We start from the raw sequence: 25,062 nt of genomic DNA on the forward strand, positions 1-25,062 counted from the left end.
TTTTTGTAATATGGAGGCCAGAGCTGAGCACAGTACACATTTGGGGTGGGAAGTAATGTGCTGCTGCAGGTTTTAAAGGAGTGCATGCTGGAAGGAAAATGGCCACTCCACAGTAGTGCAGATGTCCAAGTCGCTAGTAAAGGCAAAGAAAACTAAAACAAGGTCCAAAGAGGAAACCTAAATAAGTTGTCATCAATGTCATAGAATTTTAAAAACAGAAGGAGGCCATTTGGCTCATCGTGCCTGTGCCGGCTTTTTTCAATTAGTCCCACTACCCCCTGCTCTTTCCCCGTAGCCCCTATGTCAATTTATTTCCGCAATCTCCATAGCAGCTAGCAATCCTGAACATTCATTTTTATACAGGTCAGAAGAGGAACCAGCATAATTGAAGAGAAAATACAGAAAATTGGAGGTACAATATAATTTTTTGCCTTTTTTGCATGCAATCACCCAAAAACTGGCAGACACGTCTCGTGGCTGCCAGAAACAACTGTGGTAAATGGGGTGCACCAAAAAAGTGGTGTGAAGTCCAGTGTCCATGCTAACATATGAAGGATGGCCACTCTGGAGGGCAATTAACGCCCATGGAACTGTAATCCAGCAAGAGTCGGCACCTACACAAAGAGAGGACATTAGAGGCAAAATTATTTTTTATAAAACTAGAAGAAAAAGGATACGGCTGAATTAGCATTAAAGAGGCCCCTGCAGGCGTCATGCAGGTATTTGGAGGGCTGGATCTAGTACAGGTGTTGCATTTTGATGGTCACGGTCGTACATTATAACTTTCTGTAATATCCCCCCCCTTTGAAAAAAATTATTCAGCATTTCATCTGGTTACATGAATTGGCACTTGGTAGAATTTATCCCTTTTTTATTCGAAATTTTGGAAGCAAAACTGGAATCATTTATTGATTAATTTGAAACTACAGCATAAAATGTGTAGTGTTGTGCAACATCTTTTCCATTATATGTGTAAGGAAATTCATTAAAATGTTTATCTTTGAGAACAGGAGCAGATTCAATAGTAACTTTCAAATGGGAATTGGATATATACTTGAAAAGGAGACATTTGCAGGGCGGTGGGGATAGAGCCGGGGAGTGGGACTAATTGGATAGCTCTACCAAAGAGCCAGCACAAGCACGATGGGCCGAATAGTCTCCTTCTGCGCTGTATAATTCTATAACAGTATCAGCTAATAGAAACTATATGCAGACTTGCCATAATACCACCACCAACTCCAAGACACTTTAAACAAACCATGTTATCACTTGTACCTGATATGTTGTTTAAGATGACTAGATTTTTTAAAGCCCTTGTTGCAATATGCACATTTGTACGGCCTATCCCCACCCAGTCCGTCAGTTATGATGCCATTGGCCAGGTAATGACTGTATAACTGGCTATTCCGCGGTGTTTGCTGGATGAGACCTACAGTGAAAAAGAAGTGAAACTTTTAAGTAAACCTCATTTTTATGCATTTTAAAAGCTAGTCATACATTCAAGGTTTTTTTTTCAGGTTAAAAACAAAACATAGGCTGTAAATAAAAACTAATATGAAATGAATCAGTTGTTGCCCTTAGCCACTGCTTACCACTAAGTGGTTTTTAACCATTTTATTTTTAACTTACAGAACAGTTACACAACACACTATATGACTGATGTGAACCAGTCATATTAACTTCCAAATTCGCTTTGGCTGGGCTGAACATCATGAATCCCACAATACAATGAGTCATACAGTTATTACAGGCAAATTGCCACCTAATTACACACTTTTGAAAATAATTTATTTGCAGTAACGCACAAAATAAAGGTCTGTAATAGAATTAAGTACAGGAAAAACGAGAAAAGGGACAGAAGAATAACAATCACAATGCCAGAGAGCTTCTATTTAAAAGAAATACATCAAACTATCTTGAATTCCAGACTGGATATCTCGTGTAGAATTTATAGCTAAACTGTAAACAAAAATGCTAATACTTATTAAATATATTATATAAATGCATATTATAAGCATTAGCATCTTTGTAGACATGTAAAGTACTGATTTCCAAATGTGGACGAGCATCCATACTGTAATATTTCCATTTCCACCATCAGTTACTCAGAGTACTTTCAAAGTTTTGTGCTGTCAAGAGACACACAGAGTTTTGCCTAAATTGAAATTAAAATGCCAGAAATACACAGCAGGTTAATTGGCATCTGAAAATGGAAAATATGCATCAAGGTTTTTGGTATCAGCACTGGAAAAAAGGAAAGCAAGGGAGGCCCTTTATTAAACTGAGCAAAACAAAAAGAGCTATTTTCTTCCTTTTTCCAGTTCTGAGATGATTCTGACCTGAAACAGTAGTCTACAGTTTTTTTCCCCAGACACTGACAGATTGACTGTGCAATTCTAGCAATTTTTACTTATATTTCCAGTATTGTATTTTCTACATTTTAACTACCTAAATTAATTTCATTTGAGACTGTGAACAACTAGAGAGAGAAGTTCATAGTCCCGTAAGTTTGGTCTGTCCATCCAGGCACCAGAACTGAAAGGACACTATTCTAAACCCATGAGCCATCTACATGTACCACAGGCAAGTAATCTACTTCTATGTTTATTCATTATACTATTACCACGGATAACCTATACCACAGTCATGCTTATGAGCCAAGATGATTAAAAAACTTAACGGCCTAGAAATTGGGTTGGGGCGCCAAAGTGGCGCAAAAGTCGGCTGAGCGCAGGATTTAGCGCAGCGATCGGAGTGATACCGATCGCCAGAAATTCAGTTTCAGTGCCCCTCGAGGAAGACGGGGCGAGGCTCGAGGCGCTCCGCGTCCCTCTTAGGGCGCTGAAACTGATTATCGCAGCGCAACGTGCCGCAGCGCCACATGCTGCGGCACGGCACACTGCGGTACTGCAGGCCTTCCTCCCACTGTTAAGGGGGAGGTGCCTGCAACAGCGCGATTCCCGATCGCGAGTGCTGGCAAATGAGCCCGGCACCAAGGAGAAGTGCCAGGCTCTCGGGGAAACGGCCGGCAATGCCGCGGGGGGGGGGGGGGGGGGGGGGGGTTAGGAGGCCGGGGACGGAGGTGCTGGCAGGCGGCCGCCCCGCACCTCCACCTTAACTTGCGCCGCTGCCGGCACAGTAAGGCCCCGTGAACCGGGCGCGGGTAGCGAGCGGCGCAACTGCGGCGTTCGCTACCAAATATCGCGAACGGGGCACGAATGGGGCGCTGCGCACACCGATGACGTCATCGGTGGCAGCACAGCGCAAATGCCTAACGCCACCATTAGCGCCCCTACTGAATATCGCTGGAGACGTAGCCAGTGGTGCTACAGCCACTGACTGCCTCTTTAGGCGCTAACAGGTGGCGCTATTCACCCAATTTCTCCCCCAACATTTCTAAAGTGCTTCGCACAGAGAGACCATCTAGAGTGCATCAAAGAAAGAAGGGGGAAGCAAAGACACTGTCAAACAGACAGGTTTTAAGAAGGCTTTTGAAAGCAGCAATAGATGTGGCAAAGAAGGATGGATGTTGGGAGGGAGTTTCTGAGAAGGGGAGTATTGTAACTAAAGGAAACGCCACCAATGAAGAAGCAGAGGGAGCAGGGAATGAGAGGTCACCAAGGAATGAGAAGCAGAGGATGCATGCAGGGATGACAGCTGGAGGAAACAGTATAAACACAGGGGCCTGTGAGTGAACAACTGGGAGTTTAGTAAGTGTGGGAGTTTTAAGGGTTAATCTCTTTTAAAATCTAGTGTTAATTGCTAGTAGCTCTTAAGTAAGATCAACTGTTTAAGTTAAAATTTAAACTTAAAATTTTTAAGTTTCTTCAGGCTTAAGCAGAGACAAACAAGCAAACTCTCCTGCTGGAGAGCTGCTGTAGTTAGTTAATTAGCTAACTGGATTAAACTGGTTCCTGAAACAGTAGCAGAGCAGTGTTGACTCATCGGAGTCACAAACAGTATAAACACAGGGGCCTTTGAGTGCAGCCAGCACAGAGTGAACAACTGGGAGTTTGGTAAGTGTGGGAGTTCGGTGAAGTGGAGGAAGGAGGTGCTTGCTTTTCCTAACTTCTCCCGCAGAGCGGCGGCGGACCTGAGCAGGAGCAGACCGAGACCGGGGATAAAAGCAGCCGCAGACCTGCATCAACAAGAGAAAACGGCAGTGTGACATCACAGGTAAGTGATGTGGGCTATGTTTTAAGTTAACATATAACTACATTTTAAAAACGAAACTTAATTTAATAAACTAAATGAGGTAAATAATTTAACACTAAACTCATTAATTAAATAAATAAATAATGGGAGAACAGGAGATGTGTTGCTGCTGCAATATGTGGGAGCTTGTGAATATTTTTGTCCAGGGTGACTACATCTGTGCTAAGTGTCTGTGGCTCGAGGAACTTCGGCTCCAAGTTGAGGAGCTGGAGTCCGAGCTGCAGAAATTGCGAGACATCAGGGAGGGAGAAAGTTACCTGGACCCTTTGCTCCAAGAGGCAGCCACCCCCTTATATTAAATACGTTAGAATTGACACGTGGTCAGGGACAGGAGAGTGTAACTGCGAGTGAGGCAGGTACGGGGATCCAGGAGGTAGTATTGCAGGAGCCTCAGTCCCTGCACTTGTCCAATAGATTCGAGGTTCTTGCAACCTTTGTGGACAAGTGAGAGACTGCGGGGAGGACGAGCAAACTGACCACGGCACCTTGGTGCAGGAAGCCGTTCAAGTGGGGGGGAGTAAAAAGGAAGGTGGTTGTAGTAGGCGACAGTATAGTTAGGGGGATAGACACGGTTCTCTGCAGCCAGGAGCGTGAGTCCTGAAGGCTATGTTGCCTACCCGGTGCCAGAGTAAAGGACATCTCCTCCGGGTTGGAGAAAAACTTGGAGTGGCAGGGAGAGGATCCAGCTGTCGAGGTCCATGTAGGTAGCAACGACATAGGTAGGACAAAGAAAGGGGTTCTGCTGAGAGAGTTTGAGCACCTAGGGACTAAATTAAAAAGCAGAACCACAAAGGTCATAATCTCTGGATTATTACCGGAGCCATGAGCAAATTGGCATAGGGTCAATAGGATCAGGAAGATGAATGCGTGGCTCAAAGATTGGTGTGGGAGAAGTGGGTTTCGATTCGTGGGGCACTGGCACCAGTACTAGGGAAAGAGAGAGCTGTTCCGTTGGAACGAACTACACCTGAACCATGCTGGGACCAGATTTCTAGCAAATCAAACAACTAGGGAGGTAGATAGGGCTTTAAACTAAATAAGGGGAGGGGAGGGGAAACATAGAAACATGGAAGATAGGAGCAGGAGTAGGCCATTCGGCCCTTCGAGCCTGCTCCGCCATTCAATGTGATCATGGCTGATCATCCAAACTCAGTACCCTGTCCCCGCCTTTTCCCCATATCCCTTGATCCCTTCAGCCTCAAGAAACATATCCAACTCTTTCTTGAATATATTTAATGAACTGGCCTCCACCGCCCTCTGTGGCAGAGAATTCCACAGGTTCACCACTCTCTGGGTGAAGAAATTCCTCCTCATTTCAGTCCTAAATGGCTTACCCCTTATCCTTAGACTATGACCCCTGGTTCTGGACTCCCCGGCCATCAGAAACATCCTTCCTGCATCTAGTCTGTCCAGACCTGACAGAATTTTATAGGTTTCGATGAGATCCCCTCTCAATCTTCTAAACTCCAGTGAGTATAAGCCCAATCGACACAATCTCTCCTCATACGTCATTCCTGCCATCCCAGGTATCAGCCTGGTGAATCTTCGCTGCACTCCCTCCATGGCAAGAACGTCCTTCCTCAGGTATGGTGACCAAAACTGCACACAATACTCAAGGTGCAGTCTCACCAAGGCCCAGTCTCACCAAGGCCCTGTACAACTGTAGCAAGACATCCTTGTTCCTGTACTCGAACCCTCTTGCTACGAAGGCCAACATACCATTTGCCTTCTTAACCGCCTGCTGCACCTGCATGCTTACCTTCAGCGACTGGTGCACAAGGACACCCAGGTCTCTTTGCACTTCCCCTTCTCCCAATCTATTGCCATTCAAATAATAATCTGCCTTCCTGTTTTTGCCACCAAAGTGGATAACCTCACATTTATCCACATTATAGTGCATTTGCCATGTTTCTGCCCAATCACCCAACCTGTCCAAATCGTACTGGAGTTTCCCGACATCCCCCTCGCAGCTTACCCTCCCGCCCAGCTTTGTGTCGTCTGCAAATTTGGACATATTACATCCAATTCCCTCATCCAGATCATTAATATATATTGTGAACAGCTGGGGTCCTAGGACCGATCCTTGCGGTACCCCACTAGTCACTGCCTGCCACTCGGAAAACGACCCGTTTATTCCAACTCTTTGCTTTCTGTCCGCCAACCAGTTCTCTATCCAAGTCAATACCTTACCCCCAATCCCATGTGCCTTAATTTTGCACGCTAATCTCTTGTGTGGGACCTTATCGAAAGCCTTCTGAAAGTCCAAATACACCACATCCACTGGTTCTCCCTTATCTATTTTACCAGTTACATCCTCAAAAAATTCCAGTAGATTAGTCAAGCATGATTTACCTTTTGTAAATCCATGTTGACTTTGTCCGATCCTGTCACTGCTTTCCAAGTACTCTGCTATTACATCTTTTATAATAGACTCTAGCATTTTCCCCACTACCGATGTCAGTGAGAGGGGGGGGAATGGGTCCCAGTGGAGAGAAATCTAGAATGCTAAAGAGAAAAGACAAGGAAGCAGTGCAGGGAAGTGATTGGAGTAAGGATAACCAGATTGCGTCAGGAAGGGACAGAGCGTACAAACAAGAGTGTACTAACAAATAGGGTCCGGGTGAGAAAAATGGTAATAAGGCAAATAGGGCCATAGTACAAAAAAATGTTAAGATGTCTAAAAATGTTAAAAAGACAAATCTAAAGGCACTGTATCTGAATGCACGAAGCATTCGTAATAAGGTAGACGAATTAACAGCGCAAATAGATGTAAACGGGTACGATATAATTGCGATTACGGCGACATGGCTGCAGGGTGACCAAGGCTGGGTGCTGAATATCCAAGGATATTCGATATTTAGGAAGGACAGGCAAAAAGGAAAAGGAGGTGGGGTGGCGTTGTTAGTAAAGGATGAAATCAGAGCAATAGTGAGAAAGGATATTGGCTCAGAAAATCAAGATGTAGAATCAGTCTGGGTGGAGCTAAGAAGCACCAAGGGGCAGAAAACATTGGTGGGCATTGTCTATAGGCCTCCAAATAGTAGTGGTAATGTAGAGGATGGCATCAAACAGGAAATTAGAGATGCATGTAACAAGGGTACTACAGTAATCATGGGTGACTTTAATCTACATATAGACTGGCCAAACCAAATTAGCAATAATACTGTGGAGGATGAATTCCTGGAGTGTGTACGAGATGGTTTTTTAGACCAGTACATTGAGGAGCCAACTAGGGAACAGGCTATCCTAGACTGGGTATTGTGCAATGAGAAGGGGTTAAATAATAATCTTGTTGTGCGGGGTCCTTTAGGGAAGAGTGACCATAACATGATAGAATTCTTCATTAAGATGGAAAGTGAAGAAGTCCAATCCGAAACTAGGGTCCTAAATCTAAACAAAGGAAGCTATGAAGGTATGAGGAGTGAGTTGGCTGTGATAGATTGGGGAGCTTCATTAAAAGGCATGACGGTGGATAGGCAATGGCTAACATTTAAGGAACTAATGCATGAATTGCAACAGTTCTCCATTCCTTTCTGGCGCAAAAACACAAAAGGAAAAGCGGCCCAACCATGGCTAACAAAAGAAATTAAGAATAGTATTAGATCCAAAGAGGAGTCATATAAAGTTGCCAGAAAAAGTAGCAAGCCTGAGGATTGGGAGCAGTTTAGAGTTCAGCAAAAAAGGACCAAGAGATTGATTAAGAGGGGAAAAATAGAGTACGAGAGTAAACTTGCAAGGAACATAAAAGCAGACTGTAAAAGCTTCTACAAGTATGTAAAAAGAAAAAGATTAGTGAAGACAAATGTAGGTCCCTTACAGTCAGAAACGAGAGAATTTATAATGGGGAAGAAGGAAATGGCAGAGCACATAAACAAATACTTTGGTTCTGTCTTCACGGAAGAGGACACAAATAACTTCCCAGAAATGCTAGGGAACCAAGGGTCTCGTGAGAAGGAGGAATTAAAGGAAATTAGTATTAGTAAAAAAAATAGTGCTGGAGAAATTAATGGGACTGAAAGCTGATAAATCCTCAGGGCCTGATAATCTGCATCCCAGAGTACTAAAAGAAGTAGCCATGGAAATAGTGGATGCATTGGTTGTCATCTTCCAAAATTCTATAGATTATGGAACAGTTCCTGCAGATTGGAGGGTGGCAAATATAACCCCACTATTTAAAAAAGGGAGAGAGAAAACAGGGAACTACAGACCGGTTAGCCTAACATCGGTAGTAGGGAAAATGCTAGAGTCTATTATAAAGGATGTGATAACAGGACACTTAGAAAATATCAACGGGATTAGACAAAGTCAACATGGATTTATGAAAGGGAAATCTTGTTTGACAAACCTACTGGAGTTTTTTGAGGATGTAACTGGTAGAATAGATAAGGGAGAACCAGTAGATGTGGTGTATTTGGATTTTCAGAAGGCCTTTGATAAAGTCCCACATAAAAGAGGTTAGTGTGCAAAATTAAAGCACATGGGATTGGGGGTAATATACTGGCATGGATTGAAAATTGGTTAACAGACAGGAAACAGAGAGTAGGAATAAATGGGTCTTTTTCGATGTGGCAGAGGGTGACTTGTGGGGTACCGCAGGGATCAGTGCTTGGGCCCCAGCTATTCACAATATATATCAATGATTTGGATGAGGGAACCAAATGTAATATTTCCAAGTTTGCTGACGACACAAAACTAAGCGGGATTGCGAGTTGTGAGGAGGATGCAAAAAGGCTTCAAGGCGATTTAGACAAGTTGAGTGAGTGGGCATATACATGGCAGATGCAGTATAACGTGGATAAATGTGAAGTTATCCACTTCGGTAGGAAAACCAGAAAGGCAGAGTATTATTTAAATGGTGATAGATTAGGAAATGTTGATGTACAAAGGGACCTGGGTGTCCTTGTACACCAGTCACTGAAAGCAAACATGCAGGTGCAGCAAGCAGTTAGGAAGGCAAATGGCATGTTGGCCTTCATTGCAAGAGGATTTGAGGATAGGAGCAAGGATGTCTTACTACAGTTATACAGGGCCTTGGTGAGACCACACCTGGAAAACTGTGTGCAGTTTTTGTCTCCTTACCTAATAAAGGATATACTTGCCATAGAGGGAGTGCAGCGAAGGTTCACCAGACTGATTCCTGGGATGGCAGAACTGTCGTATGAGGAGAGATTAGGTCGACTAGGCCTGTATTCACTAGAGTTTAGAAGAATGAGAGGGGGTCTTCATTGAAACGTATAAAATTCTGACAGGGCTAGACAGACTGGATGCAGGGAGGATGTTTCCCCTGGCTGGGGGGGTCTAGAATGAGGGGTCACAGTCTCAGGATACGGGACATTTAGGACTGAGATTAGGAGAAATTTCTTCACTCAGAGGGTGGTGAACCTGTGGCATTCTCTACCACAGAAGGCTGTGGAGGCCAAGTCACTGAATATATTTAAGAAGGAGATAGATAGATTTCTAGACACAAAAGGCATCACGGGGTATGGGGCGAGAGCGGGAATATGATATTCAGATAGAGGATCAGCGATGATCATATTGAATGGCGGAGCAGGCTCGAAGGGCTGAATGGCCTACTCCTGCTCCTATTTTCTATGTTTCTAAATAGGTTAGAAGAAGGATCTAAAAGGGATTTGTAAACGAGGACAAGGATCTTTTGGTTATCCATTGAGATACAGAAAACTATTGAAGCTTTGCAAGGATATGTGGGATGTGGGTTTGGGGCTATGTGCAGTAGAGGACATGGGACCGCGATGTTCTAGACAAGTTATGGCTTGTGGAAGGTGGAGGATGGCCAGAAGATGCCTCAAAAAGTTGAGCCTTAAGATGATGAAAATATGTACTATAATAATTTCCGCACTAATTTGGGGGGGGGGGGGGGGGCGGTGGGAGAGGTAGTAACGGTGGTGGAAGAAAGCTGCCTTATTGAGGGATTGGATGCGGAGAAGCTCAGCCTAGTCTATTTAAGTTATGGGCTGAAGCAAAACGACGTATTTTGCAGCTATCCTACATCATGCCCCATGAGATAGAACTGCTGAGCTAATGAAGTAACCTTTAATGCTACCTGGACTCCATGCCTTGCCTTGGTAAACAGTCCACCAACCCTTTCTTGCAGATTTGTTCCCATTGGGCAAAAACAATTGAGAGGAATTCCTGAGGTTCTTGGTCCTTTCCATAAGGAAAAAGCAAAGGCCCTTCTGCCATCACATTACATAATACTCTTTGCTTGTCCGACTTAAAATCGACAGTATCTATTCTGATGCCATTTTTAAGTGTAAATGTGGGATGAGGGCAAAGGACTGCCCAAGTAAGATTCAGATTCCCAAGGACAGAAGTTCATAAACCACTTGAGTGAAGAGTAGTAATGTAATGGGCCAGAAATTCCAGGCCAGAAGCGTGAGTGCGGTCGGCTTACTCACGCTTCTGGCCGTTGGAAATGCCGGCGTTCAGCATGAACAGCGCATGCGGGGAACGCCGGTATTTCCAGACCTCGAGCGCGTGCGACTGCACAGGCAGCGCTTGCGCAGTGAACTTCGTGGATTTCATTCATGAAATCCGTGAGGTTAAGTCCTTAGAAGTTACACTGAAAAAAAGCAAGTGTAAAGTGGTTCATTGGCTGCGGAGGAAGATATATTTTATCGTGGAGCTTTTGAAATGCAATATTTTTGTTTGGGAAAGGGAGGGAAGTTATTTTAAGAAATTTTAAGTAAGTTTTAAAGTTAATTTTTTTTTTAATTTTTTTTTATAAAGGGTTTTCAGAACGGTAGGTAGAAGGAGCAATTGTGGCTGTGTGAATGGAATGTGAGAATGAGTTATGTATGTATGTCCACATATATTCCTTTACGTATATGTATGTATGTTTTCTATTCCTTTACTATGAATGTATGTTTTTAATTATGATTTTCCAATAAGTTACTTTCTCTGAAAGTCATAATTAAATAATACATTCATACACATAAGTAAAGGAATATATACATAACACGCAAAGGAATATATACAGACATACATACTTTCAGAAGCTCCACGATAAGAAATATCTTCCTCCGCAGCCTCTGTAGCAACTGTACCCATGCTTTTTTCATGTGTAAGTTGTAATGACTGGACCTCACTGAAAGCATTAATGAAAGCGGCGAATTATACTGCGCACGCGCTGCCTGTGCAGTCGCACGCGTTCTGCCTCTGAACCCCTTCGTTCAGAGGACAGGAAATGCCGGTTTTCCCCACATGCACTGTGCATGCTGAAAACCGGCATTTCATCCGGCCAGATGCGTAAGTACCCCGACCGTACTAGCGCATTTGGAAGGGAATTATTGGGCCAACATTTTACATGTCAATAAAATAAAAAATTTAACGCTTGCACGACTTGCCCCCTCGCATCTGCGACTGAGGGTCCAAGGAGGTGCATTGCGCAAGAGGTCATCATCGCACGTATCCTCACACTGTTCCCTTTGGGGAACTGTATGAAGTGGTGGAAGGATTTATGGCCGTGATTAACGCTCATTCCGTGACCGTAACCATCTTTGAACCAGCCATTAGGGTGGTTAGTCCTATGGCGGGAGGGTTTTACGGGCTCCCACAACCCATCTGAGGGGGGGGGGGGCCACCAACACCCACGGACGCAAGTATCCCGCTGGATGTCCACCCAGAATTTAAAGTTGGAGCTCCGACTCCACTTGCCGGGACTGTCTGGAGTGGGGTTCAAAACCCTACTCCTTCTGGCCCAGCGGCGGGGATGCTTACTGCTATGCAAAAGGCCCACTCCGCACAAAAGGTGACACCCATACGTTTCCTGCGCCTTTTCTCTCCCCGTGACTGGAGCCCTATGCTGCCATTTCACGTTGCTAATCGGGTTGGGCGTTTGTCATAGCGGTAGGATCCCCGCCGCTGGGCCAGGTCAGGGTAGGGTTTCGAACCCCGCTCCAGATAGTCCCGGCAAGTGGAGTCGGAGCTCCGGCTCTAAATTCTGGGTTGACATCCAGTGGGATATTTGCGTCCGTGGGTGTGGGTGGCCCCCCCTCCTTGTATAGCTTGTGGGAGCCCGTAAAACCCTCCCGCCATAGGACTAACCGCCCTAATGGCTGGTTCAAAGATGGTTACGGTCACGGAATGAGCGTTAATCACGGCCATAAATCCTTCCACCACTTCATACAGTTCCCCAAAGGGAACAGTGTGAAGACACGTATGACGACGACATTGCCAAATAAATAAATGGAATTAAAAAAAATCTTTTAGGGCTTTTAAAAGTCTTTAAATTGCTTTAATTCTGTTTAAAACTACTTCAGATTACTCAAAATAATGTAAACATTTTAAAAAGTTTATAAAAGTTACCAAAATCTTCAAAAAACTTCCAAAAACCTATTTAAACTGCTGCTTTGCATGTAAAAAAGCAAAGCAGCTTGACAGAAACATTGGGGGCGTGTCCAGTGAAACTGAGACCTCAAGGGGCGTGTCTCACTTACACTGCACGCTCCTGGGTCCGCGCTGGCTGCACTCCTGGGCGGCGTGACGTCATACGCTGCCCGGGAATGTGCTTTCTATTTCTCCAAGTTCAGGCGTCCCAGAAGCTGATCGGCAGGAGCGCGGGGTAAGTGCAAATACGGGGCTTGCACGCGCTGCAAGCCCCGTTCTGGAATTTCTGGCCCAATGTAATTTTTTTTTTATTCGTTCATGGGATGTGGGCATCGCTGGCAAGGCCGGCATTCATTGCCCATCCCTAATTACCCTTGAGAAGGTGGAGGTGAGCCGCCTTCTTGAACCGCAGTGGGCATTTAAGAGCTGTGGGTCTGGAGTCACATATAGGCCAGACCGGGTAAGGACAGCAGATTTCCTCCTCTAAAGGACATAAGTGAACCAGATGGGTTTTTATGACAATCCTGTATTTTCAAGGGAGTTAAGTCAATTAGCCCCGTCCTGCAGTACAGACAGAAATATCTGCTATATACACTTTGTTGGAGCGTGGATTAACCCCCATCAAGAACTACAGAAGGTAGTTTAACACCTATGTAATTTAATTCGGTAAAGTATAAACAGTACATTGCAAGAGACAGTAAAATGTTCTATTTATGTTTATACAGCTAATCTTCTTCTTCAGTAGAGCTCGCTGACCTACATTGGCTCCCAGTCCAGCCACGCCTCAACTTTAAAATTCTCATCCTTGTTTTCAAATCCCTCCATAGCCTCGTCCCTCCCTATCTCTGTAACCCTCTTCCAGCCCTACAACGCTCAGAGATCTCTGCGCTCCTCCAATTCTGGCCTCTTGCACATCCCTGATTTTAATTGCTCCACCATTGGCAGCCGTGCCTTCAGCTGCCTAGGCTCCAAGCTCTGAAATTCCCTCCTTAAACCTCTCCCTTCTCCTTTAAGATGCTCCTTATATCCTACCTCTTTGCCTCAACCACTCCATGTGATAGCGAGTTCCATTTTGTTACCCCTCTCTGAGTAAAGAAATTTCTCCTGAATTCCTTATTGGATTTATTAGAGACTCTTATATTTATGGCTCCTAGTTTTGGACTCCCCCACAAGTGGAAACATTTTCTCTACATCTACCCTTTCAAGCCCCTTCATCATATCAGGTCATCCCTCAGTCTTCTCTGAGAGAAAAGAGCCCCAGCCTGCTCAGGTTAGTCTGTGCAGCAGATACATCATTTATGCAAAAGAAAATATGAGGAGACATCCGATTCTTTTCAAGGCATTCAACAAAAATTCATGAGGTAGTTCTGCATGCATTAATAAAATTTAAGAAAACTAACCTTTAAAAATTTGAACTGATATTTTTTTAAAACTGATACTGTATATTCATCCAAGGATATAACCATATATCTTACCTGAAGTCAAGAGCATCTTTCTATAGGTTAAAACAAAGCTTTTTTTTTCTAAAAAGGATGAGATAAAACTGCACACAAGTATCACTGAATTTTAATTTTTGTTCAGGGTACATCAATTTGTTTATTGCCTTGTAGGCTCTCAGTCATTTGCCATTGTAAATATGTATCACTTTTTGTTTTCTGCAGGAATTCATTTCATCATGTGTGTCTAATCCCATTAATTCATCTATGATTAAAACTCTTACCTGAATCAGTGATGAGGATAGGTTCCTGGAGAGGAATATCAGTTAACGTGATGCTGTTTTTTAAAATCCGCACCTTGGCTGGTTTGCGTGGAAATCGTTTCTTAAGCTGTAAGTTTTTGAAGTGGGAAGCGATGTGACTTTTGCGGTGCCCTGAGGTGCGGAACTTTTTGTCACAGTGCGGACAGTCAAAAGGTCTGGCTCCTGATGGTAAAAATAGAAGAGAGAAGATCAATGGAGAAATAGAATTGGGGGGGAAAAAACCCCCAGAATTATTGGTTTGAATCCTTGCTGAATAAATGAGATGGCATTCTTTTCTCTAGTTACGGATTTCATTCCAATAACCCTGGAACTGTACAATTGCTCCAAGACATTTTCAAACCGTTTTTAAACATGGTTTCTTGGCTTCCTCCAATGGCAGGGTGAAGACACTGTTCAGTGTCGAACTCAGCCACGTTCAATTCTTGGACTCTGCTGAGTCAGTTGATCTCACCCAGGGCAGCCAACAGGATGTTTCAAGTAGCTTCAATTTGCAAGTGGGGGAGTTAACTGTGATACTCTTAAGACGCTCAGTGTCCATCCAAGGCCCCCAAAGTGTCAGGCAGGAAGCATGTGTGCATTCCCGACCGGGAGTCCGCTGCCCGCCATATTGGGTAAGGACAAACAAGAGGCGTCCTTTACCCGTGCCTGAAGCAGGCATAGTCCCTTTGCATATGCAACAAGATTGGTTTGCCCCGAGGCATCAGATAAACCAACTCTGCAGAATGCCAGCAACAAAAATGGTAAATAACTTGCCTGAATTTGGAGCCTCACGACCCCACAAAAAAAAGGACCTGATCGCCGCCACTGGGTTATTCCAGAAAACATTTCAAATTGATGCAGAAATCTTTTAAAAGATACCTGTATGAAGCCGAAGATGAACCTTTAGACTCCCTTGAGTGGAAAACATCTTTGCACACATGGGACATCTGAACTCCTTGATGCCAGTGTGTGTCTTCATGTGTGCAGTGAGGGTACTTTTCACAGCAAATGCCCGGAAACACTGAGTGCACTTGTATGGTTTCTCATGAGTGTGAATACGAATATGTCGCACTAGATCACTGGGCTTTTTAAATTCTTTTGTGCAATATGTACACATGTGCCATCTAATTCCATTCACTTGCCGGACAGACCCTGGGAATATAAAAGATTAGAACATCAGTTAATGAAAATTAACATAGAAATGTTCACAATGTCCTAATAAATACATATATGGAGTTAATAAAAAAAAATCTATGCATCCCCCAAGTTGCAAATATGCTCTTCCTGCTCCCTGCACCCTCACTGTTTTGAAATCAAGAATTATCGCCTATTCTTACTAGGACCTCAAAACTGTGGAACCTATTATGCCCACCAGTTGACACTACTTTCTGATTGATGACCTGGAACTCTGTTTCTCGCTAGATACTGCCTGGCCTGCTGAGTATTTCCAGCATTTTCTGTTTTTATTTCAGATTCCCATCATCCGCAGTATTTTGCTTTTGTGATTCTTTGTCAAGGGCCTTTTGGAAATCTAGTACACAACATCATTTGCATTCTCCGTGCCCTCATCAATTTGGGATGATATTCCTCACTAAGTCTATGAGGTTGGTCAGGCAAGATCAGCCCATTCTAAAATCACATTGCCTGTCATTTTTTAGGTTAGTACTTAATTCAATCCTCGATGTTATTTTATTATGCTGGGTATCTGTTTAATTTTTATGGAAGAATTAAATCCGTACCACTAGGTGCAGGCTTATAATATTTACTATTACCCATCAAGTGGCATGAATATAATCAGGGATTATGCGACTCACACAAGGATAGTATAACTCCTTGTGAAGTTGGTACTGCACTCTAATCTTCATCAAAAAATAAATGACAGGCGACATCTGGCTTAACAAATGATTTGACCATTTGTTACATTAAATCTTTGGCATTTTATTCTAAAATTTTTATTTGGTGTCTTACACAACCAAGTCTTTAAAAAAAATTGTGCATTATTCCATCACATGACATAACATAGAATCATACAGCACCGAAGGAGACCGTTCAGCCCAGCGTGCCTGTGCCGGCTCTTTGATAGAGCTATCCAATTAGTTCCACTCCCCTACTCTTTCCCCAGAGCCCTGTAATTTTTGTCCCCCTTCACGTATTTATCCAATTCCCTTTTGAAAGTTACTACTAATCTGCTCTCGCCACCCTTTCAGGTAGCGTATTCCAGGTCACAAAAACCCGCTGCGTAAAAAAGTGTTTCCTCATGTTACCTCTGGTTCTTTTGTCAATGACCTTAAATTTGTGTCCTCTGGTTACCGACCCTTCTGCCACTGGAAACTGTTTCTCCTTCTTTACTCTATCAAAACCCTTCATGAGTAATATTATTCATATTAAACATATGCAACTGACTAAAAGGATAGCTCTCTCAGACCTGATACTTTCTGACTTACCAGGATACAACATCATTTTTTTCACCACATCCACATTCTCCTTGCCGGACAGTTTTTCCATGCGCTGCTGGTGCGACTGTGGAGTGGAAGACGGAGTCTGTTGAAGTGGTGTAGTCTGTGCATCCTGGGACTGACTTCGAGATAGCGAAGCTATCGGCTGACCAGACTCGGATTGATGAGCTTGAATGGGAATGGTCGTTAGCCCACTGTTTTCTAAGGCTCGCTGTAATTAAATGAAAAAGTCATTAAAAAAAAATACATTCAATATAATATCTGGTAAAAATTAGAACTATCACATAAAATTACACAGAAGAACTGTTGGTTAATGAGGTCAGGTTCAAAACATGTGGTGGGTGTAACTGTGACAGCAATGCAACCAAAACAACACATTTTATAGTAGTTCATAAAGAATTACAAGTGGAGTTTGAGATCAACGGTTGTATCAAAGAAGGTGTAAAACTAAAAAAAATAACAAGGTCTATCTACACATTTTGTCATAAGAACACTCAGTAAGGTTCTATGCGCATGTTTTTATTCGGTCGCTATTCTGCTATCAACCCCAATACAAAGAAATCCAGTCAATTTTGTGTCCCCATTTCATTTGTTTTTAATTCAGATCTCCAAGATTGTTTAAAGAAAACCAAGATGGTGCCTTGTTCATTTTTACTTGCTTGTTAGTGGTTCCAAGATTTGGAGGCTGGTTGGGCATTGTAATGCTGTTTCTATAGTTGGTGAAGTAGAGATGGGGAGAACTCACTTGCAAGATGTCCTGATTGATACTGCCCTCTATGGCGATTTGCTGCAGTGGCTGCTGAGACTGCGTCCCCTCTCCAGTCACCTGCTCCGACAGCTCCAAGAGCTGCTGTATAACATCGGTCACTGTTTGTGCTCCTTGGTGACCTCCTGTGGAGGTTACTGGCGATGATCCAACTGCCTGTTGTCATGACAAAAATGATTAAATGAATGAAACCAGGCTGTGATTTACACCAGTCATTTGTCATTTTAAGGAGCCACGTTATTATTGGTGAACCAAAACAAAAACATTACAGCATTGCTGTTTTCGGCTTACTCACATAAAATAGTGCAAAAATACTTTACAATTGGGGTCTTCAAATACTAGTCTGCAAAAGCTCACCACGTTCAAATGAGGTTCCTTTGTCCACTATATTAATAAAAGTGTTAATTTGTTTATTTTAAATGGTTAACCCCATTTAAAATAGCAGAGGAATTTCATTTATTGTGTTATGCTACTATTCAAAGATGCCAATTTTAAAGCAAAAGCCTGTTTTATATTGAAGTTCTACTCTAATGTTCAGTAGTGTGAATTTGCAGAAATATTACTTTTGAAAATGTTACGCGAAAATCTGAGTTGGTTATGAAAACCGTCACGGAAATTAGTAAGACGGTTACTGCGTTGTACTGAAAGACTTCAGCTCTCTTAGCCGTCTCTGGTAAGATAACATCATCCTGCCGAAAGAGCCGTTAACATTGCGATCAGACTCTTTGTTGTAATCAGTGCTCCTGCAAATGCTACGCAAGAAAAAAGCAGTGTGTAAAGGCAACACTGGAGAATGAACAAGAGTCGTGGAATTTGATCCCAGAATACCAAGTAATAAAACAGAATGTGACAGTCAGTCACTGTAAATCAGTGACCCTGACAATACATTGTGTTATACATTCCTATTTTTATATATTCCCTCCAACGTAGTGAAAAATCTGCGATTATATTATTACACCGTCTCAATACGTTAAGAGTTACATATAACCGCTTTGCCCATCCTGACATTTCACAGTATTCCGCATACACAAGTGCCGAATCTTCAAAATGACAAACTAAACGCCCTGATGTAATCACCTTTCAATAATATTGAAGTCAAGGACATTTGTCAAATCATGGCAAATTCTTACTGTGCAAAAGAGACTCATTTATAATGTAGTAATAATCTATACAAATGAGTAGACAGTAATATAGGTGAACAGAGAATGACTGGGCAATTATTCTATACAATGGATTACATATGTCAGAGGCTTATATATGTACATATATAGATAAAGGGAATGTGGCAGATACTGTAGATTCTTCAGAAGGCATTTGATAAGGTCCCACGTAAGAAATTAAAGTACACGGCATTAAAGGGACTATTGTTTCATGGATAGAGGTGACTAGGAGACAGAAAGCAGAGAGCAAGTGTAAACTGATTTTTTTTTTTGGGGGGGGGGGGGCAGTGAGGGGGGTGCCCAGGGATCTGTGCGAAGGTTTCTTTTGTTTTATAAATGATTTGGACATGGGCACAAAAGAAATGATATTGAAATTTGCTCATCATACCAAATTAGGGAGCGTGACAAACGAAAGAAGACTGGAGGAGGTCATACAATAGAGTAGACAGATAGGTGACAATTACAGTCTGATGCAGAGAAATGGGTAGTGCATTTTGAGAGATGCATTATTATATATGACAAATCACACTGACTTGCTGTAATGCTTTGAACACAACATTAGTGTAGTGCATGGTTTTGGCAGTTTAGATATTTTTCCAAATGGAACATGCAATGCTGGCATAACTTGAGAAACATCTTTCTTAGCCAGAGGCCAACAATAAATCTGGAGTCACAGAAGTCCAATTTACCGGTACACTGTGTGCAGTGTCAGTGATTACTCGCGAGGATTCTGATCCATCCGAGTGCATCCTGCTGATGTGTGCATTAAGGCTGCCGAGTTTTCTGAATACACAGCTACATTCCTCACACTGATATGCTGGCTGGTCACCATCCTTCACCTTTTTATAAAAAAAAGCAGAAATAAAGGAGCAAATGAAAAACAAAGCCATTTCAGCAAAAATGAAACACTGACATTAAAATTCAACCATAGAACTACAGTAATTTAATCACAATGGCCGGTGCAGTTAATAGGAGATTTTAAACTCTAATAATGTTTCATCATGTTTCTGGTAATTATAATCTACATTACAAAAAAGAACACAAAGTGGAAACATTGCTTAAAGATGCTGCATGAAGTATTCTGCCCATCAAAGGCGGCATGAAATGCCAAGATAAAATCCTCAAACATTTAATTGGTAATACTGTTTGAAACATATCATGTTGATTCCTGGAGAAAGAGATACACAACAGGCCCGAATTTGCGGTCAGCGACGAAGCGGAGGAGTACGCCGCTGACATTGTAAGTAAATCCGCACCTACTTCATGCGATACCCCCTCAGGACTTCCTTGAAAACGCTGCAGAGTTCCGTGCAGCATGCTCCCCCACGGAGCCCACCGTTGTGTATATGCAAACCTGGGATCACGTGGGGCGGTGTTTTTTTTACTTCCTGATTCTTAGCCTATAAGCTATTCATTCGGGTCTCGCCAGCTTTACTGGTCACATTTGCAGTACATCACGCATTGCTTACAGTTTCCTCCTTCATTGAAACGTGCATCTAAGTTCCATATTATTGCCAAGCCAATACTCTCAAATTGAAATTCTGGGTAAACTCAACGGGAATACTGGGGGCCTTTCTTCTCTTCTTAGGCAGTCCCTCGGATGACTTGCTTCCACATTAAAAATGAGTTCTCAGGTGACTGATGAGTCCAATGCGGGACCTACAGACTCTGTCACAGGTGGGGCAGACGGTGGTTGAAGGGGCGGGTGGGTGGGGTGCTTGGGTTGACGTGCGCTCCTTGCGCTTGCTCCCAGCGAAGAGACTCGAGGTGTTCGGCGCCTTCCCGGATGCTTCTCCTCCACTTTATGCGGTCTTGGGCCAGGGATTCCCAGGTGTCGGTGGGGATGTTACACTTTTTCAAGGAGGCTTTGAGGGTGTCCTTGAAGCGTTTCCCCTGCCCACCTGGGGCTCTCTTGCCGTGCCGGAGCTCCCAGTAGAGCACTTGTTTTGGGAGTCTCGTATCGGGCATGCGGACAATGTGACCCGTCCATCGGAGCTGATCGAGCGTGGTCAGAGCTTCGATGTTGTGGATAAATGTGCCTCTCCTTTATACAGATTATATAGATTTCAGTTTCTATTTAATTCAACATGACTGAAAAAAATTCTATCGCTAATCTCAATTATTATCTAAATTATCCCGTTTCAAACTACCTGACATTTTTCTCTCTTTCCCCTCCAAACAAACGTACGTAACCATTTAAAAATAATTTTCACATTGAAGCAAAAAGAAAGCTCTTCAAAAACCTTTTTTTAAAGACAAGTTAATGACTGACTCAAGATCATTCTGTGATGTGGATATGTTACTGTAGATAGTGAGACAGTCACTGTCCTCAGTGACATATATTCTACAGAATATCTAGGTCAATTTTCTCAGTAATTACAACACTAAAGATACCATCTGGCGACACATGTTTGGGACATCTAAAGGAAAATGTTTCCGTTCTCATGATTTAAATTAAAACAAAAATGGCAATCTACAATGATTGGTTTACAATCAGCAAATGCAAATTTAGACCATTTTCTTGCAGGATACACAACCTAACAGGGCTATGTACAATACACAATCGATGGTACCTATTAATTGTGTTGTGTGTTAGAACTTAATTCCTAATAAAAACCTTGCTTGCGGTCCCCTTACACTGTGCAACAGGCTTCCTGTGCCTGCTTGCACAAGATTTAAAAATTGAAAAGCATAATTAGTTCGGAGTAGGTGGGCAATTAGCCCAACTTTTCGCCAGCACACTGCGTTCTATCAGGAGGTGAAAGACACAGCGAAGCCGCTGTGGATTCGTAACTTGACAGAGCGCAAGTTCGGGATTTAGTGCATGCGAAAATCACAAACTTGTGGTCAGTTTCAAAGGCGATATGAGGACGAACGCCGACAGTTCGCAGTCATGCCGATCACCAATTCAGGGCCATCGCTTTCATTGCTAATCCAAGGGCGGGGGATATAAAACAGAATGATAATTGTGAATCATGAAACTGAGCTCAGCTCTTCAGACCTATCTCTTCACAATAAATCTCTCTCTCTCTCAAATATAACATGAATCTTTTCCCCCCCCCAAAACCTTGTGCGGAATGCCACAATCCAAATAAATTAATTGATTTTAACACCATCGAGCGAGTTAAAAACGAGCAGGTTATTTCGACCCTTTCCTTCCCCATTCCAATTTTAACCTGCAGACCTTTGAGGCACTCACCTAAAGCAGCCGGGTGCCTCATGAATCCATGCAAAGCAGGGTTCTGTTACATCAATGGGACTCCGAGTGCATTCCAACAGGGGCCTGAGCGAGGAGGCTGCCACAGCTTTCCTGCCAGGCTGAAGCAGGTTTGTACTTGTTCTGCCGGCACAAGTGGCCCTCCGAGTTATAGTGTAAAACTTTCCTTTTGTGGGGCTGCTCCGGGTCCCACAAAGGAAAGTCGCAGTCTCCCCTGCCCCAGACTCGCCCTGCACCCCCACCCCTTCCCCTCCCATGGGACCCTCCCCAAATCCCTTCCCCACCCCACTTACTTGGCAAGCCAAGGGCTGTCTGGTCTTTCCCTGCTGGCAGCCGCTCTGTTCCCTCTTCCCGCCCATCCCAGGCAGCTTTTAAACAAAGCTTCGGAGTTAAAATACCCCAAACCTAAAACTTAGACTGACGGCTAAGTTTCATGCCCTCCCACCCAAACCCCACTCGGGGTTAAAATCAACCTCGTTATCTTTTAAAATAATTATCTGCGCAACTCGTTTTCTCTAAATGCTTATATTTCACTTTTAATGAATGGAAATAATAAGTGGGGTAAAAGTATACTGAGTGACGTTAACATGTGAACATAAAGAAATAGAAATTAGGGGTGTCAAAAGAGGCCAAAAAAGGAGTTACAGCTGAAGTATCAGAGATCAACTGTACTATAATAATCTTGTTTATTTTGTATACTTGAGATTACTATTTAACCTAACCAAAGCTCCTTTTACAGTTATTTACATAATCACAATAGATTACGCTGATTGAACTGGCTATTTAAGTTGCAGCTTTAAGTTTTCTTCTTCTGACAAATGCCATCCCCTAGACCAGCGCTAGGGAGCAATTATGGATGGGGAATGAAGTGGATTCCTCTGTGACCTGCCAGGCAATTTTATTTCCTCTCCCCTCCGATATACAATTTGGGAAATGCCACGTATTTGAAAAACAAAATGGAGGTGCTGTCATGAAATTTTGATTTGCTCTTTGAGCCCCTCCCTATCTGTAACCTCCTCCAGCACCACAACCCTCCGAGAACTCTGCTTTCCTCCAATTCTGGCCTCTTGTATATCCCCGATTTCCTTCGTCCCACCATTGGCAGCCGTGCCTCCAGCTGTCCAGGCCCTAATCGCCAGAATTCCCTCCCTAAACCTCTCCGCCTCTCTACCTCCCTCTCTCCTCCTTTAAGTCGCTCCTTAAAACCTACCTCTCTACCTGTCCTAATATTTCCTTATGTGGCTTGATGTCATAATTTGTTTGACATCGCTCTTGTGAAGCACCTTGGGATGTTTTACTATGTCAAAGGTGCTATACAAGTTGTTGTTGTTTAATAGTTTACACCCAAATGGCTAAAATGAGTTTTTAAAATGGACACAAATGGAAATGTGCCGTTTCTGAAGTCAGTTCATTATCATAGTTGTACATGGCTCCTGGTGCAGGTTTCAATGAGTGCAAGGTGAACACTAGTGCTGGGAGCAGAAAATTGCGTGCAAGTACAATTTCAAGGGAGGCAGACAATTAATGGAAGTGTCAGAACAGGGATACAAAATTTCTGAGACTCTGGAAAGGCACAGAAGGCACCTTAATCCAGCAGGACAGCAACATAGAGTTAGTATTGATTTGGTACTACAGTTGAAGTTGGTTTTTGAACTGTTATTCCAGAGTTATAGAATATACCTGTTTGATAATGAACTGACCTCAGAAACAACACATTTCCATTTAGGATTCATTGTTAATCATCTAAAAAAAAATCATGGAAGTAGCAGAAGGTTAACAAATGACTGGCTGTCAAACAAGAAAGAAACTAGTGATTAAGTATCAAAATAGTCAAAGGGCGAAGGGTTCCAGAAAATACCATACTTTAGTGAAACAGTTTAAAAAGGCAAAATAAGGTGCAGTTCAAAGATTACAAAGTAGCAGTTCTGTACTAATGCAGTCAAATTTAAACCACATCAATTCTGGATGAAGCCCAGTTGAAACACTTGCTACCCATTATGGGAAAACCAATACCTCAGTGTGAACCCTCTGTATGTGCGCCCGTAGATTGCCCCTCTGTGAAAAGGATGCTGGGCAGAAAACACAAAAATGGGGTTTTTCGCCTGTATGCTTGATCATGTGGATCTGCAGCGCTCCTTTCTGGTTGAAAGCTTTTCCACAATCCCCACATTTAAATGGCCGTTCACCTAAGTTACAGAATAAAAATAAAAGTTGGTAAGTGCAGAAAAGTTTGTAGGAAAAAAAATCCAAAGTATAGTCATACAATGTGTTGGCAATAACACTAGACATGCGTTGGGTTAATGTTATAGCAATAACACTAGATGTACCAGGTGTTGGGTTAACTTAATGGTGATAACACTAGTCATATTATGTGTTAATCCATGAGAGTTTACTCAGGGCAGTAAATGCTCAAGGTCTCACGTACTTCCCTACATAAATAATTAAACACACTGGCAGTCTAATATAAAATATTATTTACAGGCACTTGTTTAGAAACAACATTAACACCAATAATGAAAGAGATAGATTTTAGTTTTGTCAACTGTATTAAATGGTATCAATTTTAATTCTTTAACTTGAGTTACTGAATTTCACATTCATTGATCAGTTGCATAATTATTATTTTACACTAGATCACGGGACAGAACTAGCAATGGGGCAAGTCAAGTACCTTCCTGGTAGAAGTTAAAACATTTGAATGCTTTTTTTGAAATGCAACATTTTTTTTGAAGGTAAGAATAGATGATGGGTGGTAGCACAGTGTAAACTCTAACACAATCTTGAGGTTCTGAAATAAATTCATTTTAGTCTACAAATTTCCAATTATCTTTTATATTGCCAATGTCTCCTTCTTACCCTCACTCACCCCCGCACTGGCAAATAATTTTCCCAGTTCCAGTTGTAATCTAATCACCAACCATTTTTCCAGGAAACTCTCTTTTAACCGGCACCTAAATAACCAGAAATCTCTGTTAACCGGCAAAATTCAGGAGTAGGTTCAGGTAAGTTTTACTTCATATTAGTGGCCGTTCCTGGATCTGTGGCTGTGTAACTGGGGTTCGTGCACCTGTTGCTATGCAACAGGGACGCTTGGCCTGTGGCCGGAGTTCCTGCACATGTTGCTCAGCAACAGGGAAGCCTGGATTTGTTGCTGTGTACGGAGC

The 25,062-nt window shown here is 42.8% G+C and overlaps 1 protein-coding gene across 6 annotated transcripts in view; it reads right to left on the reverse strand.

Annotated features, from left to right (window-relative positions):
- The window catches only part of LOC147115252 (zinc finger protein 236), a 186,535-nt gene that overhangs the window by 107,425 nt on the left and 54,048 nt on the right, over positions 1 to 25,062 (reverse strand). For all 6 annotated transcript variants that reach the window (XM_085993641.1, XM_085993640.1, XM_085993642.1 and 3 more), the window contains exons 6-12: positions 23,912 to 24,084; positions 19,371 to 19,520; positions 17,501 to 17,677; positions 16,744 to 16,966; positions 15,179 to 15,451; positions 14,282 to 14,482; positions 1,276 to 1,429 (exon numbers count right to left, since the gene is read on the reverse strand). In XM_085993641.1, coding sequence (XP_085849767.1) covers positions 1,276 to 1,429; positions 14,282 to 14,482; positions 15,179 to 15,451; positions 16,744 to 16,966; positions 17,501 to 17,677; positions 19,371 to 19,520; positions 23,912 to 24,084 — 1,351 coding nt within the window. The remainder of the gene's footprint in view (positions 1 to 1,275; positions 1,430 to 14,281; positions 14,483 to 15,178; positions 15,452 to 16,743; positions 16,967 to 17,500; positions 17,678 to 19,370; positions 19,521 to 23,911; positions 24,085 to 25,062) is intronic.

The sequence above is a fragment of the Somniosus microcephalus genome, chromosome 7 (assembly GCF_052327205.1).
Source record: "Somniosus microcephalus isolate GS21.2 chromosome 7, FLI_Smic_1.0, whole genome shotgun sequence".
NCBI classification, from domain to species: Eukaryota; Metazoa; Chordata; class Chondrichthyes; order Squaliformes; family Somniosidae; genus Somniosus; species Somniosus microcephalus.